Source organism: Echinops telfairi, unplaced genomic scaffold (genome assembly GCF_000313985.2).
Source record: "Echinops telfairi isolate 266 unplaced genomic scaffold, ASM31398v2 ScPeMD7_5592;HRSCAF=6446, whole genome shotgun sequence".
NCBI lineage: Eukaryota > Metazoa > Chordata > Mammalia > Afrosoricida > Tenrecidae > Echinops > Echinops telfairi.
In genome coordinates, this window is record NW_022109491.1 from 44,613,541 (window position 1) to 44,639,332 (window position 25,792).

The 25,792-nt window shown below is 46.7% G+C and overlaps 2 protein-coding genes and 1 non-coding gene across 9 annotated transcripts in view; 2 read left to right on the forward strand and 1 right to left on the reverse strand.

The window, feature by feature from the left end:
* DSTN (destrin, actin depolymerizing factor) overlaps positions 1–11,924 on the forward strand; it is a 30,663-nt gene extending 18,739 nt beyond the window's left edge. Inside the window, exons 2-4 of the mRNA XM_004697815.4 lie at positions 2,694–3,001; positions 7,306–7,382; positions 10,778–11,924. Of these exons, the coding sequence (XP_004697872.2) occupies positions 2,694–3,001; positions 7,306–7,382; positions 10,778–10,887 (495 nt within the window). The 3' untranslated portion in view covers positions 10,888–11,924. The remainder of the gene's footprint in view (positions 1–2,693; positions 3,002–7,305; positions 7,383–10,777) is intronic.
* Positions 150–313, forward strand: LOC115871409. The gene has a single exon (XR_004047284.1). It is a non-coding gene; the product is annotated as a U1 spliceosomal RNA (small nuclear RNA).
* Positions 11,925–13,774: 1,850 nt separating the features above from the next.
* RRBP1 (ribosome binding protein 1) overlaps positions 13,775–25,792 on the reverse strand; it is a 67,868-nt gene continuing 55,850 nt past the window's right edge. For 6 of the 7 annotated variants that reach the window (XM_045295254.1, XM_045295252.1, XM_045295250.1 and 3 more), the window contains exons 12-25: positions 22,507–22,597; positions 22,002–22,094; positions 20,257–20,349; positions 20,092–20,169; positions 19,914–20,003; positions 19,146–19,238; positions 18,607–18,678; positions 17,495–17,590; positions 16,957–17,040; positions 16,632–16,748; positions 15,940–16,023; positions 15,525–15,623; positions 14,832–14,975; positions 13,775–14,345 (exon numbers count right to left, since the gene is read on the reverse strand). In XM_045295254.1, the coding sequence (XP_045151189.1) occupies positions 14,307–14,345; positions 14,832–14,975; positions 15,525–15,623; positions 15,940–16,023; positions 16,632–16,748; positions 16,957–17,040; positions 17,495–17,590; positions 18,607–18,678; positions 19,146–19,238; positions 19,914–20,003; positions 20,092–20,169; positions 20,257–20,349; positions 22,002–22,094; positions 22,507–22,597 (1,273 nt within the window). In that variant the 3' untranslated portion in view covers positions 13,775–14,306. The remainder of the gene's footprint in view (positions 14,346–14,831; positions 14,976–15,524; positions 15,624–15,939; positions 16,024–16,631; positions 16,749–16,956; positions 17,041–17,494; positions 17,591–18,606; positions 18,679–19,145; positions 19,239–19,913; positions 20,004–20,091; positions 20,170–20,256; positions 20,350–22,001; positions 22,095–22,506; positions 22,598–25,792) is intronic. The other variant, XM_045295253.1, reaches the window with a different exon arrangement.

Consider the following 25,792-nt stretch of genomic DNA (forward strand, 5'->3'; position numbering starts at 1 on the left):
CCCCCCCAGATGATTTAACTTTCAACCTGTCAATATTTGTAAGCCATTTGTAGCATTGTTGTTTTCATTATAAAAATCAAACCTATAACAGAAGAAGTAAATAGCAGTGAGCTAAGGTTCTATTATATTCCATAAAACTTTATAACTCTATACTTATCTGGCAGGGGAGATCCCATGATCACGAAGGTGGTTTTCCCAGGGCAAGGTTTACCCATTGCACTCCGGATGTGCTGACGCCTGTGATTTCCCCAGATGTGGGAAACTCGACTGCATAATTTGTGGTAGTGGGGGACTGCGTTCAGGCCCTCCCCTAAAAAACAAACAAACAAACAAAAAAAACTTTATAACTCAAATTTAGTGATCATCATCTGGAGCTTGTTGGAATTACAGAACTTCATACTCTACCCCATACATTCTAACTCAGACTCTGTAAACTGTTGAGCAGTATCCCCAGAGAATTCCTGTGCACATTAAAAGTTGATTAAATAATTCCTTTCAGAATCAGTCAAAGACCACCACCAGTGCCACTGAGGTGACTGACTCATGATGGTGAGCTCCTAGGTGTCAGAGTAGAATTTTAACCTCAAAGGGTTTTTACTGGCTACGACTTTAGAAATAGATCTCCAGGCAGCTCTTTCTTCTGATGAACGCTGAGTGGACTTGAACCTCCAACCTTTCAGTTAACAGCCGAACACATTAACCATTTGCTGCACCAAAAGAGGCCGCAGTTGAAGAAACTAACATAATTTAGAGCTTTTTTCTGGTCAAGGAGACATAGCTAGTTAGTGGAGGTTTATGATGGATTGTCGCTCTCTTAATAAAGGCTTTAATATCAGGTTGTTGCCTTTTTAATCTTCAAGTTGTTAATAAACTGAATTCATTTCAGGGCTGAATGAGAAGAAAGCACTGTGTAAACATCTATTAATAGTTGGAATGTATGAAGCCAGGAAAATTGGAGTCGTGAAAAATGAAATAGAATGTGTACAGATTGATGCCCTGTGCCTTAGTGAGCTGAAATGGACTGGTCTTGGTCATTTTGAGTTGGACAGTCATGTTTTCCTACGCCAGGAATCACAGATTGAAGAATGAATGGCATTGCAATCATGGTCAGAAAGACCATTTCAAGATCTATCCTGAAGTGCCAGTGGTAGACTAAGATCCAGAGAATTCCTATCAGGGTGATCAGTTAATACAACTATTATTGAGATTTATGCACTAAGCACTAATGCTGAAAATGAAGAAATTACAGAAATTTACCAACTTCTGGGTCTAGAATTGATCAAACGTGGACAAGGTACATTGATAGTATCTGGTGACTGGAATGTGAATGTTGGAACCAAGGGACAGTATTTGGAAATTTAGGGATTGAATGGACCCTAAGTGCATGATAGAATTTTATAAGACTAATAATTTATTGCAAACAATATTTTCCAACAATATAAATGGCGACTATCAACTGTGTCTGTGGTAAGAGACAATGGAGAAACAAATTCAGTATTATTAGTCAGAAAAAAAGCCAACTACCAAACAAACCTTTTTGCTCAAGTTGATACTAAAGAAAATTAAAACAAATCCACCAGGCTCAGTATCCCACATGAAGTTACAAACTAGCTCCAGAAGAGACTGAAACGACATCATACACGAAGAATGGAAAAGGAAAGGGGAAAACAAAAACAAAATGGTTATCAAATAGCAACTGTATCTAGCTCATGTAATTGTGATGTACACCAACCCATTAACATGGAGTCAGTTCTAACACATAGAATGGAAATAGTACATAATATTAGCTTCCCCCCCCCCTGTAACATTTTATTCCTTAAGGCTCTGAAACTTTAATATGACAGGTCTTCCCTGTCAGTCCTAAGACATTAATTTGCTTGTGTAGTGTCTACATGCTATTTAAGTTTTTTATTTCTTGCTGTAGAAAAGCTAGCAGGTTTTTTTTTTAAGTTGTTAGTGGAAGCATGTTCATTTATAGAGTAAAGCTCATATTAACAGCACACCTAATTTGAGGTATTTTGTCTTAAAGATCTTAGTTAAACTGCTTCATCTCAAAATAACAAGCATAGCTTATTGAAAGATTTTTTTTCCGCCTGGTTAGTACAATCCAAAATCAAACTATCTTCTTTGATAACACTTTCTTATTGCTTCTTAATTTCTTAATCTTACTGATTTTGTAATTTTAGCTTTAATGGTAAGTGACCAATAATTACTGAATGTTGACCAATGTAATTGTGAGATCTGAGAACAAAATCCTACTAAATTCTTCTTTTATTTGGGAAAGGTATGCTGTGGGAATGGAATTTTCCCATCCCAATATCTTTGATATCTATGTATTTTGAAAAAAATTTGGAAACTGGTGAGATGATTTACTTAGGCTATAGCAGCCTCTTTAAAAAAGAATTTGGCAATTCAAAAAGTACTTCTTTCCAGATTTTATAATATCTGGGATTGTTTCGAATAACAGGCACTATTGAAGTCAAATCATTCCTTATCCTCACATTATATTAGTAAATGGCTTGTATGTATAATACTTTTTGAAGTTTGATAAATGAAATGAGTACTGATGATAGCTCAGATTGTTCTCGTTGTGTGGTAAATGTGTCTTAACATTTATAATTGTTGCACTTCTATAACCAAAAATTAGTGTTTTATACTTGACATGATCAAAATTCTCATCTTTCTCATTCGAGGCTTCAGGAGTGCAAGTTGCTGATGAAGTATGTCGCATTTTCTATGACATGAAAGTTCGGAAGTGCTCCACACCAGAAGAGATCAAAAAAAGAAAGAAGGCGGTCATTTTTTGTCTCAGTGCAGACAAGAAGTGCATCATTGTTGAAGAAGGCAAAGAGATCTTGGTTGGAGATGTTGGAGTCACTATAACGGATCCTTTCAAGCATTTTGTGGGGATGCTTCCTGAAAAAGATTGTCGCTATGCTCTGTATGACGCCAGCTTTGAAACTAAGGAGTCCAGAAAGGAAGAGCTGATGTTTTTTTTGTGGTAAGCACCTGTAAAGCTGAGCTAATCTCTTTGGCACTTCAAGTTCCCAGTTCCTGAAACCAAAGTAACTGATATTTAAGCTCTTACTGATAATTCATTTTTATGTACAGGTTCTATAAGGTCTTAGCCAATAGTAGTGTTTGTGTGAGCAGAACAATCCTCTGACCACTGTTTATCTACTTGAGAGAAGATGACTTTCAATATTTGATTTTTAATTAATTAAAATTTTTTAAATATTTGATTTTTTTGCCGGGGAGGGGAAAGAAGCAAGATTCTATGCAGCTTCAGCATACTGCTCATGAGATAAAATCTGTCTGTGAATTCTTAGAATACTTAGAAAACAATTTACCACTCCAGCATGCAACCTCTCACTTGCCAAATACCCATGTTCTACTTGGGTAATCTATGCCCGCACTGTCTAGTAGGGTAGCTGCTAGTCATATTCTGGTACACAGAGCACAAACTGCTGAAAACGTAAACGTTTTATTGTAGATTAATAGTACAGTGGAGCAGTTTTAAAAGAAAGCAGTGCAGTGAGGAAGACCAAGTGTCCACAAGAAGGAACTGTCAACTTAGAAGTAGTTTCTTTTTGCAGCCTGTGGGCAGTGGCTTGTTTACAAGACATCAGCCCAAAGTGGATAAGGGTCTCAAGTCTATTACTGTTCATCAGAAATGGCCAAGGGATTATGGTAGACTTGTTCTGTAGGCTATTTTTACAAGAGAAAATGGGAACAATAAAAGATTCCTCTCTTTGTCAAATAAGTACTACTTTTAGTCAGTGATCTTTAATAGTACAGATTTTAATGGCTTTGTTTGCCTCTTTAGTAATCATATGCTTTGAAAATACTTGGAGCTGGCCTGCTTTGTCACGCATTGCAAATTCATTAGTACCTAGTCTCAAGATGGACACACTCTCTTGACTTTACATTATGTGTGATTATTTAAGTTTAATTTCATTTGAATTAAACATTTGTCTTCTCAGTTAACCACGTTTTAAAAGTGACTTTATTAGATATCACAGATAATAGAACATTTTTATAATTGCAGTTTTGTTGAACAGCCTACTCTACATAATGGAAAAAGTACAATAAGTTGATTTACATAGCCTTGTTTTGAAAAGGTTCTTTAAATTAGTAATTCTGCTCTTTACAAGTAAATTAATATTTGAATTTAAGCTTGAGCCAAAAGTCTCATACATATTCCTCATTTAATTATATGCCACATTCCATGATATGCGAAGTAGTTTGCAGGGAGGCAGCAGTGGTAACATGGCAGAAGAGAGGGCCACTGCTGCCTCCCTCTGGAAGCTAGGGAATCTAATTAGTAGGTGCCTTGGTGGCACCGTGGATTAATCATTGGGTTGCTAACCCAGAAGCTGTCAATTGGAATTCACCGGTTACACTGAGGGAGAAAGATGAGGTGGTTCACCTGGAGCAGTTTCACTCTGCTTTATAGAGTTGCTGTGAGTCAGAATAGACTCACAGCCTGTGGGCTGGGGTGGGCATTCTCATGATACTTTGTGCATGGATGGGACGTTGCGACTGAAAGGAAGAGAACTCTATCACACCTCACTGTGCCTCAGCAAACCGTTACTGGATTAAAACAGGAGGCAGGTGCCCTCGTGGGTTAGGAGTTGGGCTGCTAATCACAAGGTCAGCAGTTGGAAACCTCCAGCTGCTCCATGGGAGAGAGCTAAGGGATTACACACTCTGCCTCTGAAACCCAAAGGGGCAGTTCTACCCTACCCTGTAGGGTCACTGTGCATTGGAATAGACTTCATTGTGGTTTTTCTTGAAGTGTTACTAAGTTAAGCTAAGATGCTATGAGGGATGCACGCCTGAGATTAGTGAGTCTGGAAGTTATGACCATGTGTACCTAACAATAGTGTAGTGGTAGATGAGACTTAAAATAGCATATCCTGGTTTGAAGGAAGGTGCATTCATTAAATTCTTATTTCTACCCCACAACATGTACTATTTTAGGACCTGGGAAAACTGCCGTGATAAACAGAAAACCTCTGCCTTTTTAGGATTTATAGCCGAGTGTTAAATGTGGCAACTAAAGGGCTAGCACATATTTGTACCCCCCCCCATGTTTTATACTTAAAAAAAAAGTATACATTCTTATTAAAGAACATTTGAAAAAGTAGGAAGAGATAGAAATGGTTAGTTATACTATTTTTAAAAAGAAAAGGTAAAGTCTTTAGAGGAGTTTCCCATGACAAGTTATGTCCAGGGTCCAGGGTATGGTTCTTATATAAATTATTTCCAAAAATTGGTTAGAGTAAAATTTGAACAGCTAATGGTTTTTCTACATTCCTGTCCTATTTGCATAAGAAAAGTACCACTAAAATTTGCTGGTGGAAAGCATCTGCTAGACCGGAGGTTATTTATTATGGTTTTGTCTGCCCTGGTGGACCTAAAATTGGGAAGATAAGCATCTGAGAAAGTAAAAGAGATGATTCCCTTTTTGGGTTCTGAGGGACAGAATCTGTTCTCCTTTGGGGGTAGAGATGAGTGTTAGATGAGGTCCACACACCAGCTCAGGTTGGTGGGTTTAAAAAAAAATCATTTTATTGGGGCTTTTACAGCTTTTATAACATTCCATACATCAGTAGTATCAAGCAGATTTGTACATATGTTGCCATCATAAACATTTACTTTCTGTTTGAGCCCTTGATATCGCTCCTCTTTTTTTCCTTCCCCTTCCCCCAAGCCCCTGGTATTAATGACTGGAACCACTCGGTGCTTAAGTGTTTATCCTGTCTAGTCTCATTTTATCCTGAAGATTCATAGTGAACAAGAAGACGTCAGAGATAAGCAGTTCCTAGTAGGATGACGTTTTTCCTATCCATTGTCCACATTTCTGGTAACTTGAAGTCTTGGTGACAAAGAGAATGGTGAAGTATAAACGTTGCTTCAAGTATTCATTCAAGAGAGGGAAGGCACTGAAGATTGTAGAGAATGCAACATATTAGTGATGTTGACAGTTGAAACAGAAACACAGCTACAGAGTTGATCCAGACTCACAGCGACGCCATAGGGCAGAGTAGAACTGCTCCTTTGGGTGTCCAAGAATATAAACCTCTATGGAAGCAGACAATCTCACCTTTTCTCAAGGGGTAGAAGCAGCCTAGTAGGTTTAGACTGTGGACTCTGGTTAGCAACCCAACAAAGAACTCACTACCCCACCAGCGCACCTTCATTAAGACAATGACTGTGTTGTTACCTAATTCAACTTTTAAAAAAAACTACCTTGGTGAAAGCTACATTAAAAACCTGAGATGATAATTGTAGGCTTAATATTCTTTTCCCAGGAGAATAATTAAAACTGGATTTGACTCCTCATTGGATAATTGACCGTGTTTGGTTGTGCAAGCCAGATAGGAAACAAGCACTCCAATGGTTGAATGGACCATTAAGTTGATTCCGCTGATTCATAGTGAGCCAGTAGAATAGGGTAGACAAACACTATGCTGGAGTAGAAAGCCTCCTTTTTCTCCCATGGAATGTGGGTAGTGGTTTCAACTACTCACAGTTACTAACCCAACATGTACCCACTCTGCTACCACGGCTGCAGTGAAGGGGCTAAGGAAGGGTAAAAAGGCAACTTTTACTTCATTTCTATATGTTTGCAGAAAACTATCTGAAGCAAGTATTCCAAAATGAATTGTGGATTTGTGACTTTTAGATTATTTTCTATACTTGTCTCTACTTGGAATATTTTTCTAATGAAAAAGATATATATCAAAACAAAAACTAAAAAACCCAGCGTGTGTAAATATGGTTATTAGCCCCAACCAAAGTTTTTATTAATAAAAATTAAAGATTTTTATTGTGAAAAGTAGAACAACTGAGTAATAGAATGAATTACCCAGTGTTGACTCATTTATTCTTGGACACAGTAATCCAGATTTTAATCCGTAGTTCTCAACTTCTGTCCCATCCTGGTCTACTTCAGGCATGCTCAAGTTATTTTCCCAAGCCCATGGCCTCCAGTTGCTTCTGATTTATGGTGACCCGTGTGTCACAGTGCAGAACCACTGGGTAGGGTTTTCTGGGCTATACTCTCTACAGAAGTGGAAGTCCTGGCCTTTACTTCAAGGCCCCACTAGGAGGGTGTAAACAGTAGTCAGCTTTTCTATTAGTCCAAGTAGCCCTGAGGGCCTGTGCCCCTCTAAAGAGGTAGGGAATAGACTTGATGCAATATTAGAAAATGTATTCTGAAGTCCTCCCATTTAACATGCTTAACCAGATTTAAATTGTACTTTAAGCCAATTTTCCCATTTTGGTATCTTTGTCCAGGGCACCAGAGCTAGCACCTCTGAAAAGTAAAATGATCTACGCAAGTTCCAAGGATGCAATCAAAAAGAAATTTCAAGGTATGGTGTCAGTTAATCTCTAGATTTATAGAGGTGGTGGTGGGGGGAACTATCTGGAATGGAGGCTGCCACATTTTTAAGGAGCACATTGCAGTGTCCGGGGAAACTGGGGCACACAGAAGGAAACAGTGCTTGTTTTGCAAAAGAAAACAAGGTTTTCTTGCTGCTTCTGCCTATGTTTAGAAATCCTAGGTTCTGGACTTTGTGTACTTAACATCTGATCACTGGTTGGAGCCACCACCAGGTTTTTCAGATAGTAGGTGGCGACTTCATTGGTATGTGTTAGTCATGACATAGGAATGCATTTGCTCTTGCTTTTGAATGTAATTGATGTGAAAGTTATAAAGTTGCACAATAGAAATGCTTGTCAGTGGGAAAGAATAACACTGGCCAACACATAATTTGGTGCCTCAAATGCTAGACCTGTTCCGCTGATTCCAAAAATGGCATCCGTTTCTTCCTCTCTGCTCTAGTTTTTGAGATGCAGATCATGTGCCATATGCCCTCTGTACTCTGCTCACTGATGTAAAAAAGCTGAATACTTTAATGTAGTGTTAGCTAGCCTGAGCTAGAGGAAGTGCACACTTGCTTTATTTAAAGTTGTTTGTATTGCATTAAATACTTAATGTCGTTTTACTTCACATGATTTTCTTTGATACCCAGATATCTGAACATTGCAAATTACATGAATTGAAATTTCCCCAAAGTATCGCTTCACCTTTATTAGGAACTGAGTAGTGGGTAGTTCTAATTTATCTTAAAAGGGGGCCAGGGATAAGAGTTACAGTACAATAATTAGCCTTGATGGCTTATTGGGTTGTGTTTGACTGCTGACTACAAGGGCAGCTGTTTGAACGCGCCAGCCATTCTGCAAGAGAAAGATGAGCCTCCCTGCTTCCATAACAATGTACGGCCTCAGACGCCTCAGAAGAAGTTCCACTGCCCTACAGCATAGCTATGATTGTAATTGACTGACTCACAGTGAGTTTGGCACAATAAAGAGATTCAAATGTTCTGAAACCCCAACTGGGTCTGTCAGCATTGAGACTCCTTTGTTAAAATTAAAATGCTCCCATCTTGGTATGGCACTTCTACCTGGGCCCAGAAATTCTTAAAACTGCCTCACCTCCAACATTTAACATGTGTTCTGAAATGTTTACTGCATACATTTGAAGAAAAATTTGATCTTTAAAATATTTTTGAAAATTGCTATTCAGCTTTTTATTTTCGACACTAAATTGCCCTCGTGCATTTTTAATTTTCTTCTTTATTTTCCAATCTTCTGAAGCTGTGTTCTGGCCTTGCAATATCCGACTTGTAGTCTTAGTATATATTTCATAGCCTCCTGTACTAAAAGGAAAAAGGCCACTGCCATCTAATTGATTCTAACTCAGTGATGACCCTATAATAAGGTGACCAGATTTTAACACCGGTAAAGCGGGACACCATTGATAACCATATACCCTAGCTTGTCGTGCATTCTTGTTAAAAATCGGGACTGTCCCGCCAAAAGCGGGACGTCTGGTCACCTTACCCTATAAGGACAGAGAACTGGGTGTCCAACCAAACCTTTAAGCCAATTGAAAAGCTCCAGAGGGACTGGTGGGTTCAAACCACTGACTTTATGATTGGCAGCTCAATGCACAGCCAACTAGCCACCCGGGTCCATCCATACACAGCTTTTCTTGGAAGTCCCTTAATACCGAATTCTTTTCAAATATTTTTCTTTTCCTGTAATTTTTTGGTCCGAGTTCTTCTCATTTAAAACTGGGACGATAAGTTAAGTAGTATAACTCAGTAACTGAAAATATAGTGGGATACCGTATCTAAGCTGCAAGCTGATAGGGTTCCCTAATGCAGTTTTCTGAAGCAGTGCCCCATTGACCCTGGGAACAGGACTGGAAACCAGAACAAACACCAAGAGCATTTTTTGTTGTTGGTCTGTGTAATATCTCTATCTTTAGTTTTCAGTTGTATTATTATTCTAGGTAATTGACTCATCTGTGTCCAGAGACAGGTACATTTAATTATTGAGTTGTTTTGTCACGGGGGGATTGGGGTACTGATGAGATGGCCTGGCCATACTTAATAATCTTCAGCCAGGAGAGCTGTTGGTATGGTGGGAAGTGCATGAGGCAAGTGACCAAGCACCTTTGCTGAGGTCTAAAACTTATGGCTGTGTGGCCTTGCTTCTCTCGCTTATAGAATGAGAGGTCCAGCATGGATGGTGTGAAAGCTTAGTCAAATCAGGTTCCCTACTACCTTCCTGCCTTCCAAACAGCTGAGTGATCCACCTCACCAGGGCCTGGCCCACATGGGGTTTGGTTTTGTTTTCCAGGGACTGGCTTTTATTTTCGTGTTTGCCCATAATAGGTTTGTCCTTGTTTTAGTCTGTCAGGCAAACAACTCCTTTCCCTTCCTGAGTTGTGAGGCTGCCTGTTCTGGGCAAGTTCTGTGAGTTTAACTGACAATTTAAAGTGACTCCAGCATCGACACAAATGGGGGAAAAACAAATCAGAATGGATGTAATCATTTTCTTATTCTGTATTATCTTGCAGGAAAGGGAATTGCTTGATTGGGTGATGACTTTTGTTGTAGTTTTTGTTCATTTCTTTTTATATCATTTCCACTGTGGTGCATTTCTTAAATGTAAATTATAATCCCACTGAAGCTGTTTTGTAGAGCAAATTGTAAATACGAACCTTACTGCTTAAGTTGACTAAATCAACTACAATCAAAATATATTATTTCTCAAAAAAATATATATATATAATTTCTCTTTTAAAAAGTGAAAAATAACTAGAACTGCTTTTCAATTTTCACTGAAGTAGTAAGAGGGGACTTCAAGAAGTTTATGGAAGATGTTGTGGAATTTCCCAGACTTTATGACGCCCCCGTGTCTGTGTAACATGTGTTTGGCTGCGACCCATTAGTTGCTATGTGTTGGCATCGGCTCAATGGCAGCGTTTTGTGTGTGTGCATATATATCTATCGATGGATTTTCACAAACGGAACCTATTTTGTGATCTAATGGCCAGCAATCCTAGAGATCACAGCCCCTGTGCCTCCACAAGGTAACAATATCTCCTGGCTTCTAACAGTATAAATTAGCTCTGCCTCGTTCTGTGTCGTGCGTAGACAGAGGGAATCTAAGAGAACGCATGCTTTTGTCTAGCCTCTCAGGCAACGTATTGTTTACCAGGGTCATCCATTTCGATGCATGATAATTAGGGACTGTTTCTTCTCGTTATTATGTGGTATTCCATAATTCTACACATGCCACAGTTTGTCCAAAATGGTATCTGCTACCGTTTCTTTTAAATGAACGGTGTGGTAGCTTCAAGATAAAGGTAAACTACTGCCATCATTCTAATTCATTATTTTTTCTTCCTTAGGCATAAAACACGAATGTCAAGCAAATGGACCAGAAGACCTCAATCGGGCTTGTATCGCCGAGAAGCTAGGTGGATCCTTAATTGTAGCTTTTGAAGGGTGTCCTGTGTAGACCATCATCCAGTGCCACAAAACAAGAGCTTCCGTGTTTCATGTTACTCTACTCCTATTCTAATAAAGCAAATGGATTTAGGCCAGGGCCTCCCAGTGGAGTTGTCTTGTTTTCTAACGTAAATAAAATACTCTTACCATGTGCAAATAGCCCTCAATAAATTGGAAGTTCTATTGGTGTGAAATTATAATTGGCCAAATGCCTGCTTTAATGAGTTGGCTTGTAAGAATCATTAAGCTCAGGATTTTCAATGATGCAGACCATAACAACACAATATGAAGAGACCGATTGTATCCTTGTTTAATTCAGCAATTACTTTGTCTCTTTTGCTTAGTGTTGTTCATACTTTGGCTATAATTTTGACCTCAACTCATCCTTCTTTGTTAATTTAAACCGAATAACAAAATCATTCTTCTCCTGGCACATAGCGACACTAATACACCACAGTCAGATTAAGTCAGACAGTCTTCAATTCTACCAAGTGTGTAATGTAGATTGCTTCACGTTTGTACACTTGTAACCAATGCTGATCTCGCAAAGCACCATTTACAGCACTTAGTGGGAATATAGGAAGCAGTCCCTGCATCAAGGCACAGTCTCTATTCAGCTATTCTGAAGTTAGGACACTGTTCTGGTGGGTTGACATTGCATCCTGGAAATCATGGTATCCTCAGGAGAATGTGCAATATTTTGTAACGTAATTGACATAAGGCAAATATAGAGTTCAAGTGTAATATAATTTAATGAAACGAGGAAGCTATATTGACAAGCTAGGATATCCACGATTATCTTTGTGTCCTTTGAAATTTGCTGCCTCTGGCACAACTAAGGAATCACAAGTATGTAGTAATTGTTTACTCGGCTCTTAGAGAACATCACCGTCTAGAACTGCGTGCATGAGTGAGGTGAGAGCACGGTGATGGACGACACTCCCAAGCAGCAGCCCCGGGGGGACTGGATTGATTATCCTAATAGCAGAGATGCAGTTGAAACGAGAAGTTCTGGCTTTATGTAATAAAGGAAGCATTTTTAATTTCTCTCTGGTGTAATTATTTATGGATGAATTTGAGGTAAAGGATTTTGCCTTCCAAATGGAAGTCAAAAGCTTTTTCTTCAAGGTAAAGCCACCCCTCTTGTTTTTCTGATCGAATGAACCAGTTAGGAAAACAGCCAAATGCCAGGCCTTTTATCGTTTGAGAAATGTTACCCTCTTTTAGTAAAACAAAAACATAACAAAGGCGTTTTAAATCGTCTACAAAGTAATATTGGCTATTGGTTTATCAATACGCCACTTGTCATTCTTTACCTTGTTTGTCATTATAGCAAATCATTGCTTGTAGGCATAGTGTATATTGTCCCACCGCATCATGGCCCAGGACTGGGCATTCGGGCATGTGGTAGAAACGTGGCTTCAGCTTGTGCGCCGTGCTGCAGTACAAGCAGGAAGGTATGCGGTATGTGCTGACAGCCAGGGCTTCACTCAGGACACAGGGAAGGTAGTGTGAAAGCCTCCCCAACATCAGATTTGTTTCCCCTCAAATGGGATGTAGGGAAACTTTCTGAAGAGAGTTGGGGCGGGGATCTTCAATTCCTAAAGTTGTGGCCCAAGATTCCAAACAAACACATCCAATGATTCTGGTATCAAACCAAGGCCCAAAGGAGCTGATACTGACATTGGTCAGTAAGAAAATGTTTCCAGAAAATGTATATTTCCACAAATGCTAACCAATTGCAAAAAAAAAAAAAAAAAAGTTTTGGAAGGTTGTTTTGGGTTTTTCCTTACTCTTGAGATAGGAGCTAAGTTACCATCTTTAAGTCATGAGCAGCTAACCAAAAGGCGGGTGGTTCAAACTACCCAGTGGTTCTGCAGCAGAATACAGCTGGGCCACCACCTCATCGAGTAGTGATCACACGGTTCAAGGGCACAGCGACAACCACTCGGCCAGAGCTGCTACAGGTGGTTATTCCAGAAAATACTAATTTCTGAGCAGAGTGGCGTAGTTGAGTGGTTTCCTCTACAGGGCAGCTCCAGAGTGCTGGCTGGTCCATGTGCAGTGCAAGTGATCCAGGCTCACTGCCTTCTGGGCATCATAGTCATGCCCCAATCTGGAGTATGTTAATGATCCCACACAGGGCTCCAGCTGGACTGCAGAACAAGGGCCATTCGTTGCATTGTGGCAGCATCCTTCCCCAGGATAGGGCATTGACAGGTCTATGAGTTAGTTTTAGTGGAAAGGAGCCACAACTGGAATAAAGGATTGCATTTGTTGACAATCCTGTTCTTTGCCTCTTTTTCAATCCCCTTTGGGAGTCAAACGACCCTTTCACAGGGGTTTCCTGATTCATAACTAGCAAAATTAGTTATGAAGTAGCAACAAATAATTTTATGGTTGTGGGGTGTGTGTGTCACCACAACATGAACTATATTAAAGGGTCACGGCATTAGGGAAGGTTGAGAACCACTGCTCAGAGTCTAGAACCAGGCTGCCTTGGGCTACCTTAGGTGGGTAGGAAACCCTGAGGCATCACTGTGTGTCCAAGCTCAAGAACATACTCTCTTTACTCCTGGAGCTCATGCCCCACACCAGCCTCGGCTACCTAGTCCTGCTCAAAACAGCCAACACCATTAGAAGCAGAGCACTGCTGTCCCCAAGTGTTGCAGACTTCTTCCTTCTGCAGGGAGGCGAGATGCGTGGGCCAGCACACAGCAACTCGGGGGAGGTTCGGAGCAAGTGTGACACCTCCCACTGGTAGGCAAGAGTTGTGGATCCCATGGCTTCCCCCCAAAAGACCTTGGTCTCACCTGAGAGAGCCATCCCTCTTGGTCCCTAACCCCTAGTCCAACAGGCTGGTGGGCGTAGCCCCACAGAAGACAGAGACGCCAGCACCAGGGACAACATAGGTTTTAATGGCATTAACATCCCATCTAGGAGGTCACACGAGTTCTGGTTGGCAGCTTCCTCCAGGGGTGAGGTAGCTGACTTGGCCCCTCCAGTCTTCTCCACAGTCTCTGCGAATCCCCACCCCGCTCCCTTGCCCCTGTGGAAAAAAGACAAAACATTGCACTGACCGACACACAAGACAGCCTAGCCCAGCCCGGGCTCCCCAGCACACTGGTTTCTGTTCAGTGGTGGATTATGAGCTTTGGCATCTGCTCGGTGGTGGTCCAGGGCTGGTCCGGGAATAGTGTTTATCAAAGGTTATAATGTTTATCAAAGGTTATAAAGTTTCTTTTATAAACGGGGGTCTGGAAGATTTATTTTTGACTCTCATCTCAAATGGCTTCTCTCGGAGTCACCGCAAGTTGGGCCTGGATAATGCTGTTGGTGGGTGTGGGTTTTTTTGTTTTGTTTTGTTTTTCTTAAGGAATGTGTAAGGCATTTTGGTAAGTTAAACAGTAACTTCTTTTTCCAGGAGATTCAGACTGAGGTTCCCTCCTTTGAGCTGCTACTATCTTTCTGTGGAAAGAAGAGGGCAGAATAAGACAGAGGCTGGATCAAGGAACTCACCCCAAGTCTACAATGGGGTAGAGGGGTCTAACGGCATCTCCCTTTATTGCGTTTTTATAACCCACACATCCTGTCTCCAGAGCCTAACACAAGATGGGTAAGGGACCAAAACTGACTCCAAGGCTGGAGGAGAGGATGGGCAAGAATGTGTTCTGCAGGCCCGATGGTAAAGCAGGGGCAGGGGGAGGGGCAGTTGTCGGGCAGAGGCAGGTTGGAGAGGGGCCAGGAGCAGGCAGTGGAGGTCACAGGCTCTCTTCCCACCAAGAGGAAGCGCCGTAAGGACGGGTCATGTGTCTAGGCTAGGTTTGATGTCCTCTGGCTTCCGTCCTGGCCACCCGCTGGACACCACCACCCAGCAGCTGACCCCATTACCACACCCCATTGCTAAGCAGGCTGGGCCCTCTGGGGTGGTGGCCCTGGCTGGGTGGCACTTACTTTTGTGTCCAGCTGCTCCTGCAGCTTCTTCACCGTGTCTTTCTCCTTGGCTAGCTGCTCCTGGGTCGTTTTCAAAAGCTCCTGCAGCTTAGTGGCTGCACGTCCCAGGTCACTTGTGAGCTTCTTCTCTTTCTCTAGCCTTTCCTGGAGCCAGAGATGAAAGGGAATCAGCCTAAACCTGAAGACGCACCAGGGCACTGCAGTGAAGCCTGTGGGACCAGTGCTTGAGGCTGGGAGGAGGACTTGGCCATCTCTTGGTCATCTACCAGCCTGGCCCGAGCACTTTGTCTGATGACGGAATGTTCTCAGCTGCACTGTCCAGAGTGGAAGCCACTTGACACTTGTGGCTATTTAACATCTGCCATTTGGCAAATGTGGCAGGAGAACTGGACTTTAAATTTTGTTTAAATCACTATATGCTTAGTGGTGCCCATGTTTGACACTCTAGGCTTAGGGTCTTTCCCCCTGGGTCCAGAGGGTCCCTTCCCACCCCCCTGGGCCTGTGGGAAGAGCCTCAAGAATGTGAGCTGCTCCTCATTCCCCTCTGGGTAGATGACCTGGAAGCTGTTGTCCAAGGCAGGCCCAAGTGGGATCAGCACTCCCTTGCCTGACCACCTCAGAGGTGACAGTTGCCAGAGCCCTGGGCAGACCCTACATCCACTCCTGTTCCCGGCCCAGCCCCCAGGGCACCACCTTCACTTGTGTCGCTTCTTGTGCTTCTGAAGAACCCAAGGAACTGGCAATGCGGAGTTTCTCCAACTCTTCCTGTAGCTGGCACGCAGCCTTCTGAGCCTTGGCGGAGAGAAGGGGTGAGGGGGAAAGCCATGAAGGAAGTGGGGCCTAGAGTGGAGATTCCTGACAACCCGAAAGCAAAACACCCCTGCTTGCCCCAAGCCATACTAGAAAGGAAAGGCATCTCGGCTTCAGCCTGTGGCTTGGGACACAGAGCAGGCTGTATACCAAGAGGGCAAAGCCCAAGTCCCTGAGGACATGGAACCTGCACCTGGCTTCGGCGGCTATCTTCCAACCACCCCTCACTTGCTTCCTCTTATGTCCCTGGTGTGCCTAGGCCTGACAGTGCCAAAGGGGTTGGGTATTAGGGCCTGACCTCCTCAAACTCTGCGGTGAGCTTCTGTCGCTGTGTCTGCTCATTCTCCAGGATGACCTCTGTCCGCTCCAGCTGCGTTTTCAGCTGTGTGGAGAACCTGCTTCAGGGTTCTCTTGGAACCAAGGCCTCCCAGGAGGGCTGAGACTGGGCCCAGCCTTCCCGCTGCCTCTCATGTCTGTCTATTTTGTTTCTGCCTGATACGCACTCTGGAGAGACAGGGCACAGTTCCCTGGGTAGCGGGACTGGCTCGGTCCTTTCATAAGCAATGCTGACCACAGCAAGCACTGTTAGCAAGGGCATCTCAGAGGCATCAGGCAGACCCTGCCCCAGAGCAGCACCGCCTGCAGCCAGGCCACTGCTTACTTAGGGACAGCCCTGTCTCTTGGCATGGGTCCCCCTAGTAGTGTCCCACAAGGGCTAATGGCAGCTGAGTAGTTTTGGGGGCTGAAGGTCCCCACCCCCAGCAGTGGCTCTGGAACAAAAGTCATCATACCCACAGGCCAGATCCCTTTGCTTGTCTGAGTTCTCAGACCTAGGTGAGCCCTGTGCACCTGGCAAAGCTGGGGGGGGCTGGGGGGAGACAGAAGGGCTGTGCCTTGTGATTAGTGAGAAAGGTGGCCCTGAGCCTATACTCCAGGGGGGTGAAGGGTGCCCATGGGTGGTTAGTGACATGTATGGGACTGCTTGCTCACCGCCCTAACTTCGGTGGGGTCCTGCTCTGCAGAGGAGGCCCCTGAAGGGGTGGCCAGGGTCCCCATTACTTCACCATCCTCAACATGGCTCTTCATCTGACTCAACTGTTGCCTGACCTGAAACAGGGAAGGTGGGTTTGTGCAAAGACACAGCTGGTGATGCCCACCCACCTTCCCGTCAAAGACCCTGCTTGGGACGGCTGTGGCCGCCCACAGAGGAGGTTTGAGAGGGCCTAGCTTGGTGACTGTGCACTATGTTCCTGTCCCCACCTGTCATGCAGGCTCACTGGGGTGGGGTCCAGTGCCCCGACCCAGGTGTACTTACCAGGGCAAGTTCCTCACTTTGCTTCTGGGCTTCGCTCTTGGCTGCATCAAGCTGAGATTGAGATTCTAATAAAAGTTGCCTCAACTTGGGGAGAAAACAGCCCCAGGAGATGGGGGAAAAGAAGAGAAGAAGGGAGAGATGGGCATCAGCATCTATACAGACTGCCCAGGGCATCATCCCTCCAGCACCATCCTATGGCAGAGATGCAGCCTAGAGAGGGCACCTGTGTCCTCACGCGGAGTCCTATATGTGAAGAGCCAAGAGGAGCACTGTTCGCTGCATGTCTCAGGCCTTTACACATGTTTACAGGTGGTCTCTTGCCAAACCCCCCTAAAAGTCTGAGTTTAAACTAACATCAAGGGCTTACAGTTTGCTGTTTCTAAACAACAAGGGAAGTGGTCAACTGAAATCGGAGCCTCCCAAATTCCCGCCAGGAACACATGGAGTCACTCTCTTGGTGCAGTTGCCTTACTGAGCTCGGCACTAGTACACACCTTCTCCGATCTGAACCTGGGCTGGGGGCTGGGGCTGCACTCACCCCTGCCACCTCCTTGGCATAGCTCTGGCACTCAGCGTTGGCTGCTGCCACATGCTTCTCCAGTTCGGCCTCCAAATGCAAGATGTGCTCCCGACCCTGGACAGAGACACGTACACATGCACACACATCAGCACCTCTGTGTGGCCAACAGGCGGGCACTCGTGTCAGGCACAACGTGATGGAGCATCACATCGACCCTGGCCCTGAGATAAGCAAGGCCTGCGCTGTGGCCCATTAGCTCCTGGAACAACCACGGCCAATAAGAAAGCAGCAGGGGCAAAAGATACTTCCATGTACACATGAGCCCCTTCCCAGGCCACTTCGTCCTCAGAGGTGGGAGTCCTATAATTTACTTGTAACATGACCAACAGGGGTCTCCCCTCGGGACAGAGCTGACTATATACAGTGGAGCGGCGGGGGGGGGCTCGAATATGGCCCCCATCTTAAATATCAGCTAACATCACACACCTAACCAAAGAGAAGTAGTTCTAGCTATCACATTAGGGGTGAGTTAATTAAATATTTGACCAAGTAAAGCAGGCTCAGTTTTAAGTGGATAATTTTATATGACCCAAGAATAATGCTAGAAATACCCAAATGGCCCTTGGCAGAAAAACGGTTCCTCACCCTGGTCTCAGAGCACACCCAGGGGGGTCTGAGGACCTTCTATCCTCCGACAGCCGTGGATAGAGGCCAGTATAAATAGGGGCTACCAAATGCCAGGTTAGGGCCTACCCTGAACAGCCAACCAAATCAAAAGCCACTGCCATCAAGCCAGCTCTGAACCACTGAATCCCCCCCCCCCACCTGCGTTTCCGAGGCAATGGTGAAAGGATGAGCAGGCCACCTCACCCTGTCTCATCGGGCTACTGGGTTTGAACTGCCAACCCCGTGCACGAGGTTCTGCACTTTGGCTTTGCACGTGGCATCACCAGGCCCACTGCGTCCTCAGGCCCTGCTGAACTGATAATGCCTCTCAGGGAGGGGACAGACCTGGCGGGATGACCTGGCTCGGGGGCGAAGTCTCTCGTGAAGACAAAGGGCCCTAGAATGAGGCATGCTTCGGCTCTGAGGGACAGAGGATGAAGCTCTGAGGGGAGACGTGCACGCACCTGGTCAGAACTCTCCAGCTCTCTTCTCAGCCGCTCCACCATTTCTTCAAGATGCTTCACTGTGACATGGGACTGGAAGCCAAGGAAGACGATTAGAGCAGACCCACAAGGGCCAGAGCATCGCCTCACAGGGTCCACTCCACTCTGCAGATCAGGGATGTGGACAAGCAGCAGGAGAGCTGGTGTGCTTCTCCCTCAGCTCTGCCAGCCTTGTGCTCAGCTGGCCAGTCCAGCCTCGCCAACTCTTATTGTGAGGGCCAGCAGGAGATTGGAGCCAGGCTGCTGAGCTCAGGTGTCACCCTGCAGCCATGCTGCACATGGGTCACTGGAAAACTCCCAACCTGGCCCCCCACCTCACAAGCAGCCCAAGTGGTCCCATACGATCAGCTTCCCTTAAACAGGCCAAGGACCTAGCTGATGGTCCTAGCTGAGTTCTGCCGGAATCCTTAGGGAAGGAGTAGAGAAAATGCCTCCCTGTGATGCACCCATCGCCCAGGCCCCGAGGAGGGGACGGGAGAGTCTGAGCGGCCAGCAAGTACCTTCTGCAGTTCCTCCTCTGCAGAGCTCACTTTGCCTTTCCACACTTGCTCCTCCTCCTCAACGCTCTTCTGCAGGTCCTTGAGCATGCCCTCCTGTAGAAGGGTGGGGCATAAGGCGAGCTTTGGGACAGGGGTACGAGCCAGAACTAGTAAGGTGCCAGCCTGCTCCCCCCACCACCCCCGGGGCCACCTCATCACCTCTGTCTTCTGCCCCTGCCCATTCATCTCCTCTGTGGCGACCTTATATAAGGCTGTCAGTTATGTGGGATCAAAGGTGGCCACAGTCCTAGGGGAGGAGGGGTGCTCTGGCCTGTGGGCCAGCTTTGGTATGCGACCTGACCAAGCCATCAGGACTCCTCTCCTAACTGTAGAGCTTTGTTCCCAGGTAGAGGTGCATAGCGTGGCGATCAAGGGTCAGAGAGGGCTGGCGTGCCTCACTCTTGGGGTCACAGTATAGGGGTCCACTCAGCAGTCAGCACTCTTCCCAAGTGTGACTTGTTACAATCAAGTCTCTCCCCGAGACCAGTTCCAAACCTTTAACTCAACTCTCTCCACAGTTTAGCAACCACGGGTACCTGGGAGCGCCTTGGCCCACTCTTTATGGCTCAGTTGAAGAAGTGGGGCCCAGGACCAGGTTGCAGAGGGTGGGGTGGGACAACAGCCCAAGTTCACTCAGAACCACTGCTGAATGTCCACTCCTCCCCCGCCCCCCCTTCCCCTGCCCCTTGAACCTCCCCATACACACAGCCCCGAGCCAGTCCTGCTCACCGTCTCTGCCAGGATGGTACGGTACTGGTCACACTCCGCCTGCAAGGTACTCTGAGCATCTTCAGCCTCCTGCAGCTTGGAGGCCAGGTCCTAAGCAGAGGGAAGAATGGGGTCTGGTTAGCCCGGCCAGGTTCCCTCCTGACTGCGTGAGGAAGCTCTGGGCACGCACCCTGCTCACCTGCTCCGTGGGAGCTGATGGCTGCTTCTGCAGCTGGCAGCCTTTCTCCTGGAGCTCCCGCAGCCACTCGGTGTAGCTCTACGACAGAAAGCGGGAAGGAGGTCGTGGCGGTACTGCCTGTGAAGACTTGGGGTCTGTTTGGGTAATAGAGTGACCCTCTCCTACCTGGTGGGATGTGGTGTCGAGCTCAGGCAGGAGGGACTGCAGGGTTTCTCTGGTCTGCATCTCAGTCAAGCGGAGCTGCCGTTCTGACTCCTCCTATGGAGGGAGGTGGGGTTGCTCAGCGCAGCATGGGGGGGACTGGGAAACATGACAAGAGTAGCCCAAGGGGGGGCTTACTTGGACACCTATGTCCCCCTCTCAGGAAAGGCACATCATCAGGGTTTCCAAGAAGCCAGAGGAAGCAAGAAGAGAAGGCTTGTGGGGACTCAACCGCAGCCCATGCATTACCCATCCACAGGCCCCGCGCTAATGGGGGTGACGTGGCAGCCTCCGACAACAGGGAGGCCCCTGTCTGCCCAGCTGCGATTCCCGCTCATGTTTCCATGGTGGGTGGGGGGCGGGGGTGGAGGAGAGCCAAGACTGCGAGAGGGAATGGGAGGGACAGGAGGAGCTGGGGCTGGTGGGGCAGTCGGCAGTTGTAGGGGGAGGAGATGATAACTGTAGAGGAGAGACCCCTGCTTATCGGACAACAGCCACCCGTCTCCAAGGTTTCTCTCTCCAGCAACCTTGGAGAGGTGGGGAAGGAGGGTCTACATGCTTACTCTGTGGATGGAGAAACCAACTCGGCAAGGCTTAGGGACTCTGCTTGGGGGTTACCATCCCCACCGGAATCCGTAGGTCTCTTGGAGGAAGGGCTAGATGCTTCTACTCAGCATAAACAGGAATCCAAAAAATGACTGACTGAGCTACACAGCAAAGCCCAGAGCCAGGCGGCCATGACCGTGTGCTACAGAGAAGTGAAACACTCGGCTTGGGCTCACCCTCCTGTGAAGTACCCTAACATGTATGGTCTTCCAGATAGTGCCCAGGGACCCCTGACCTTTTGACGGTCAAAGGCAAGAGCCAAAAGAACCCCAAGCAAGGCAAGTAACTTCTGCAGACAAGGCTTCCAAAGGTGCCACACTACAGGCCAGAATGTCCCTGAGATCACACGGAGGGCTCAAAGTTCAATGTTCCAGCAACTCTGACCCGAGGCCAGCCCTTTTCTTGGTGTCCTTATCTGACAAAGCCCTCTCACTTCCTCGGAGGGTCATGACTCGGGGACAGCCATTCTGCAAGAGCAAGGCTGGGGGACAGGGCTGGCTGCCCAGGGTATTCCAAAAGGGAGAGCCAATCGGCCAAAGGACAAGCAGGTGAGATCCCAGGGGCAGGAGCCTCAGCACAGCCTGAGGGTCTTGAAATCACTTTTTCCGGGCTTAGGAAACTGGAGCAGCAACTTCCAGGTGATTCTCCTGCCTGTGTGCCCACACAAGCTTCTGCCCTGCCACTATGAAGGACCCAGGGCAACATGGGGATCCTCAGGAATGGAGACACCCCTACACCTCAAGTTAGCACAGAATTGACTCCCAAGAACTTCCTACCAAAGGCATCCTTCTCCTGTGACTTAGGGGAGATTCACAGACCCCACTGTGCCGAGCCTGATGACTCCAGAGGGCTTGAGTAAGCAGCAGAACCATTCGCACAAGATATCCTGGGAGCCAAGTGATGAAAACAGCCTGACTGGGGCTCACGGCAGAGATCAGGCAGCAGCTCCCTCTGTCCATGGCCATGTGCAACTCTGCCCCCTGGTGCCAGAAAGGCAAGTGCAACCCAGTGTGCACCCTTTTTCATCTTGAGGGAAGGAGGGAGGAAGGAAGTAACACAGGAGCCCAAATGTCCACATCTGAGGACACAGCGGAAGGGCTGACCTTGGCCTGGGTCAGGGAGCGCAGCTTCTCTTCACAGGTCCTCTCAGACGTAGCCAGCGCCTCCATAGCCTTCCAGTTCTTCTCCCGGAGGTCCTGGGGGGGCAGGGGGCATCAGCAACGACACAGGCCCTCACAGACATCACACCTGGCTCTCACTGGGCACCTGCTGACCCATCCCAAACCCCAAAGCTAAGGGACAAAATGTCATCTCTCTTGGTCTACGTCAAAAACTCATGGCCTCTCTTGGGCAGCCCTGCACACCAAGCTAGGGTGGCCCCATCCAATAGTCAGGGCTTCTGGCATGAAGAGACAACAAGGGGGTGGGGGTCAGCTTGTCTCCTTGGCCACAGCCTTGCTCAGGCACTAGAGGCAAGTCCCTTCCAGATCTCCGCTTGGGCTGATTCAGAGAAAAGATCCTCTGAGTTGTTTTAGGAGAACAAGCCCCATCTTCTCAGCCCCTTCCCCCTGGACGCCCTCTGCAGCGCTGCCCGCCCCCACAGCTCACGTTGTTCTTCATTTTCTGCTGTTCAACAGTTTCTTTGAGCTCCCGAGCCTCCTTCTCCAGAGATGACACTTGGGATTCCAGCTCCTGGAGGCTAAAGCAAAATAAGGGTCCACTGTCCCACAGCCCCTTCCCGGGCTATTTCAGGGGTTCCCCTTCTGCTCATGCTTGGGCCCAACCTAGAAAGGGCCGCTTGTGCAGAGGAAGCAGCACCCGTTCCCCTGCTCACACTGCAGCCTCCAGGGCCCGCCACCCACTTCTACCTGGAGTGCCTAAGTTGAGCAAGAGTCGGCTTGCCCCCAGCCCCCTCCCCATTCAGGGCAAAGTGCCAAGGGCTGGGCTGCAGAGCCTAGAGGCCAACCCAGATTCCCAATGGCTGCTGGGACTGAACAGGTCATAAGTCAGTGCAGGGGAGGCCTGAAAAGCTCAACTGCCCACATGCTTCCCCCCGCCCCCTGCACTTAGCTCACTGCCTGTCTCTATGGCTGTACTGACCCGCAGAAAGTTCCCCAAGCGAACAGTCATCATAGCACTGCCATCCTTACACCAGGTCTCAGGCACAGTCACCTCGGTCACTGGCTTCCCTCAGGTAGGAAGTCAGGTCATTCTCGGCCCCAAAGCAAACTCTTCTAAGATCCACGGGTTTTCCCCCCAGCCCCCTTGTCATCAGGGTCTAAGGGATCGCCAGATGTTGGTTTGAACCTTTCCTGTTCTTTCAAGGTCCAAGGACCCAGTGGGTGGGTTCCCCACATCCACAAAGGGAAGGGGCAGCATTAGAGCTGTACTCACTCTTTTCAGGAACAAGCTTCATGGGGCAAATTTCTTGCTGAATTTAGTGACCTCAGTCCCTAAAGTCCAGAGGGTACTTTTAACAAGTTATATTCTGTATTAGGACTTAAAGCAGATGGGGAAGACCCCAGGGACACATGAATCCTAAAAGCCAGAGCTGGCCAAGGCTGATTTGAGTGAAAGCAATTAGAGAATTCCGAGGTGCTGGGGAACTTCCCTGCCCCACAGGCGAGGTGCTCTGCCAGGTGCTAGAGGCAAAGCACGGGGGCTGACCAGCCTGTACCGCAGTCACCACGCACAGCGCTCCCTCTGTGCAGTTAGATGCGCTATCAGCCTGCACCTGTGTGGAGGTAGAATCTAACCTATCAACCAGGCCACAGCCGATGATGTCTCCCTGGGGATACGGCCCTTTCTCTCAGACAGACAGACAGACAGATCATCTCTTCCCCTGCCCCGTTTGCCTTCCTGGGCTTGCTGCTTGCTGGGGCTGTGTTTGCCTTCAGGGTGGCTCTCTGTGGTCCACCTACATGGACAGCTGCCGGCACCCTGCCCTGTTGCCACCAACCTTGGATCCATGCGACTCTGCACCCTGTGTTCTCCCTGCATCCCACGTCACCTTTCTCCATTACTGACCTTCAGCTACATGAGTCTGTCAAAGGCGCCAGCTAGCATCAGACCCGTGGACTTGAGTTGGACTGAGGTGGGATGCCATCTTGATATAAAAGTCCTTCCTGATGCAGTTAGATTAAAATTTAGCAACCTGTCATTTGTTCTCCTTTATGATCCACCTAAATTTGCTCTAGTTTTAAATATTTTCTGTTTTATTTTCAATTGAGGTTTTTATCTGTTCTGCTACTGCTGTTAGTTTTTATACGTGAAATCCAGGTAGGAATAGCTATATAGGCTGTACCTAGATTCATGGGCCCTAGGGGGTATGGCAGGAGAGGTTGGGGAAAATGGGGAGCTAATAGTGAGTACAAGAATGAAGAAAATGTTCTAAAACTGATTGTGCCGATGGTGTACAACTCTTCTTGATGTGATTGAACTATTGTATAGGTGACCAGACGTCCCGCTTTTGGTGGGACAGTCCCGATTTTTAACAATTTTTCCCGCATCCCATGGCGTTTTTTTAAAAGTCCTGATTTTTGGAAAGAATGCACGACAATCTAGGGTATATGATTTTCAGCTGCCATGTGGCTATTTCGCCAGGATATGAGTTTTATCAATGGTGTCCTGCTTTACTAATGTTAAAATCTTGTCACCTTACTACTGTATTATCTGTGAATTAGATGCCAATAAAAACTTGTTAAAAAATTTATTTTCTGACACAAGGTTTTCTTCTACATATGAGTGTCACTGTTTTTTTCTCTAGACAGCCCAGCCTGACACACCCACATCCCCACACAGCCCTACGCATGGTCAATAGTGCTTTAAAGAGCAGGTGGTAACATACCAGTCAGTGGGTCAGGAAACCCATTCGGTGGGGTGTGTGCTAGTGGCACGTCTCTTGAGCAAGAACTGAGAGGAAACTGCAGAATCATAGGGATTAAAAACCAAGTACTAGTTTCAGTTATGTGTGTGTGACTGTATTTACATTTCTTCTTTTGAGTTAAGGTCTAAGCTTTGTAGAAAGCCTGTGGCCATGTTGGCAAGGCCCTAAGTCCTTGGCCAAAACACAGCCTCAGTTTGACCCCGAATGCAGTTTGTACATGGCCTGGAAGACAGTTACTGGTTTCATACCCACACAGCCTGCCCCTCTCCCAAAGCCTGGCTGGGTGTCTGTATGAGCTCCACCTTCAGATTTCCCCCCAGGTTCGCCCCACTCCCCTGCTCCCTGTTACGTAGCAGTTTGCTTCCAACCAGCAACTTCTGGAGAGGCCAAAGGGAACAAGCCCCAGGAAGAGGACAGCAGAGCGGGCCAGAGTGCGGGCCGCTTTAGAATGTGTGGGACTGAGGCTATGAGGCTCCGTGAAAGAGAGAAGGACCCCGCCTAGATACAACTTTTAGACTACTTGTTTGGAAAGGACATAAAAATTAAATTTCCTGAGAAGCAACAAATCCCACATGGAAGAAGCACACCAGTCTGTGTGATCATGAGGTGTTGATGGGATCAGGTATCAGGCATCAAAGACCCAAAACAAACAAAATGAATGAGGGGGAGGGCAGAATGGAGACCCAAAGCCCACCAGTAGTCAACCGGACACCCCCTGTCAGAAGGGCCACAAGGAAGAGACGAGCCAGTCAGGGTGCAGTATAGCACCGACAAAACACACAACCTTCCTCTACTTCTTGAATGTTCCCCCGGTCCTCCACTATCATGACCCCAATTCTACCTTACAAATGTGGCTAGACCAGAGCATGTAACTGGTACAGATAAGAGCTAGCAACACAGGCAATCCAGGGCAGATAACCCCGTCAGGACCAATAAGTGGAGTAGTGATACTAGGAATGTAAGGGAAGGAGGGCGGGGAGTAAGGGGAACCGATCACAATAATCAACA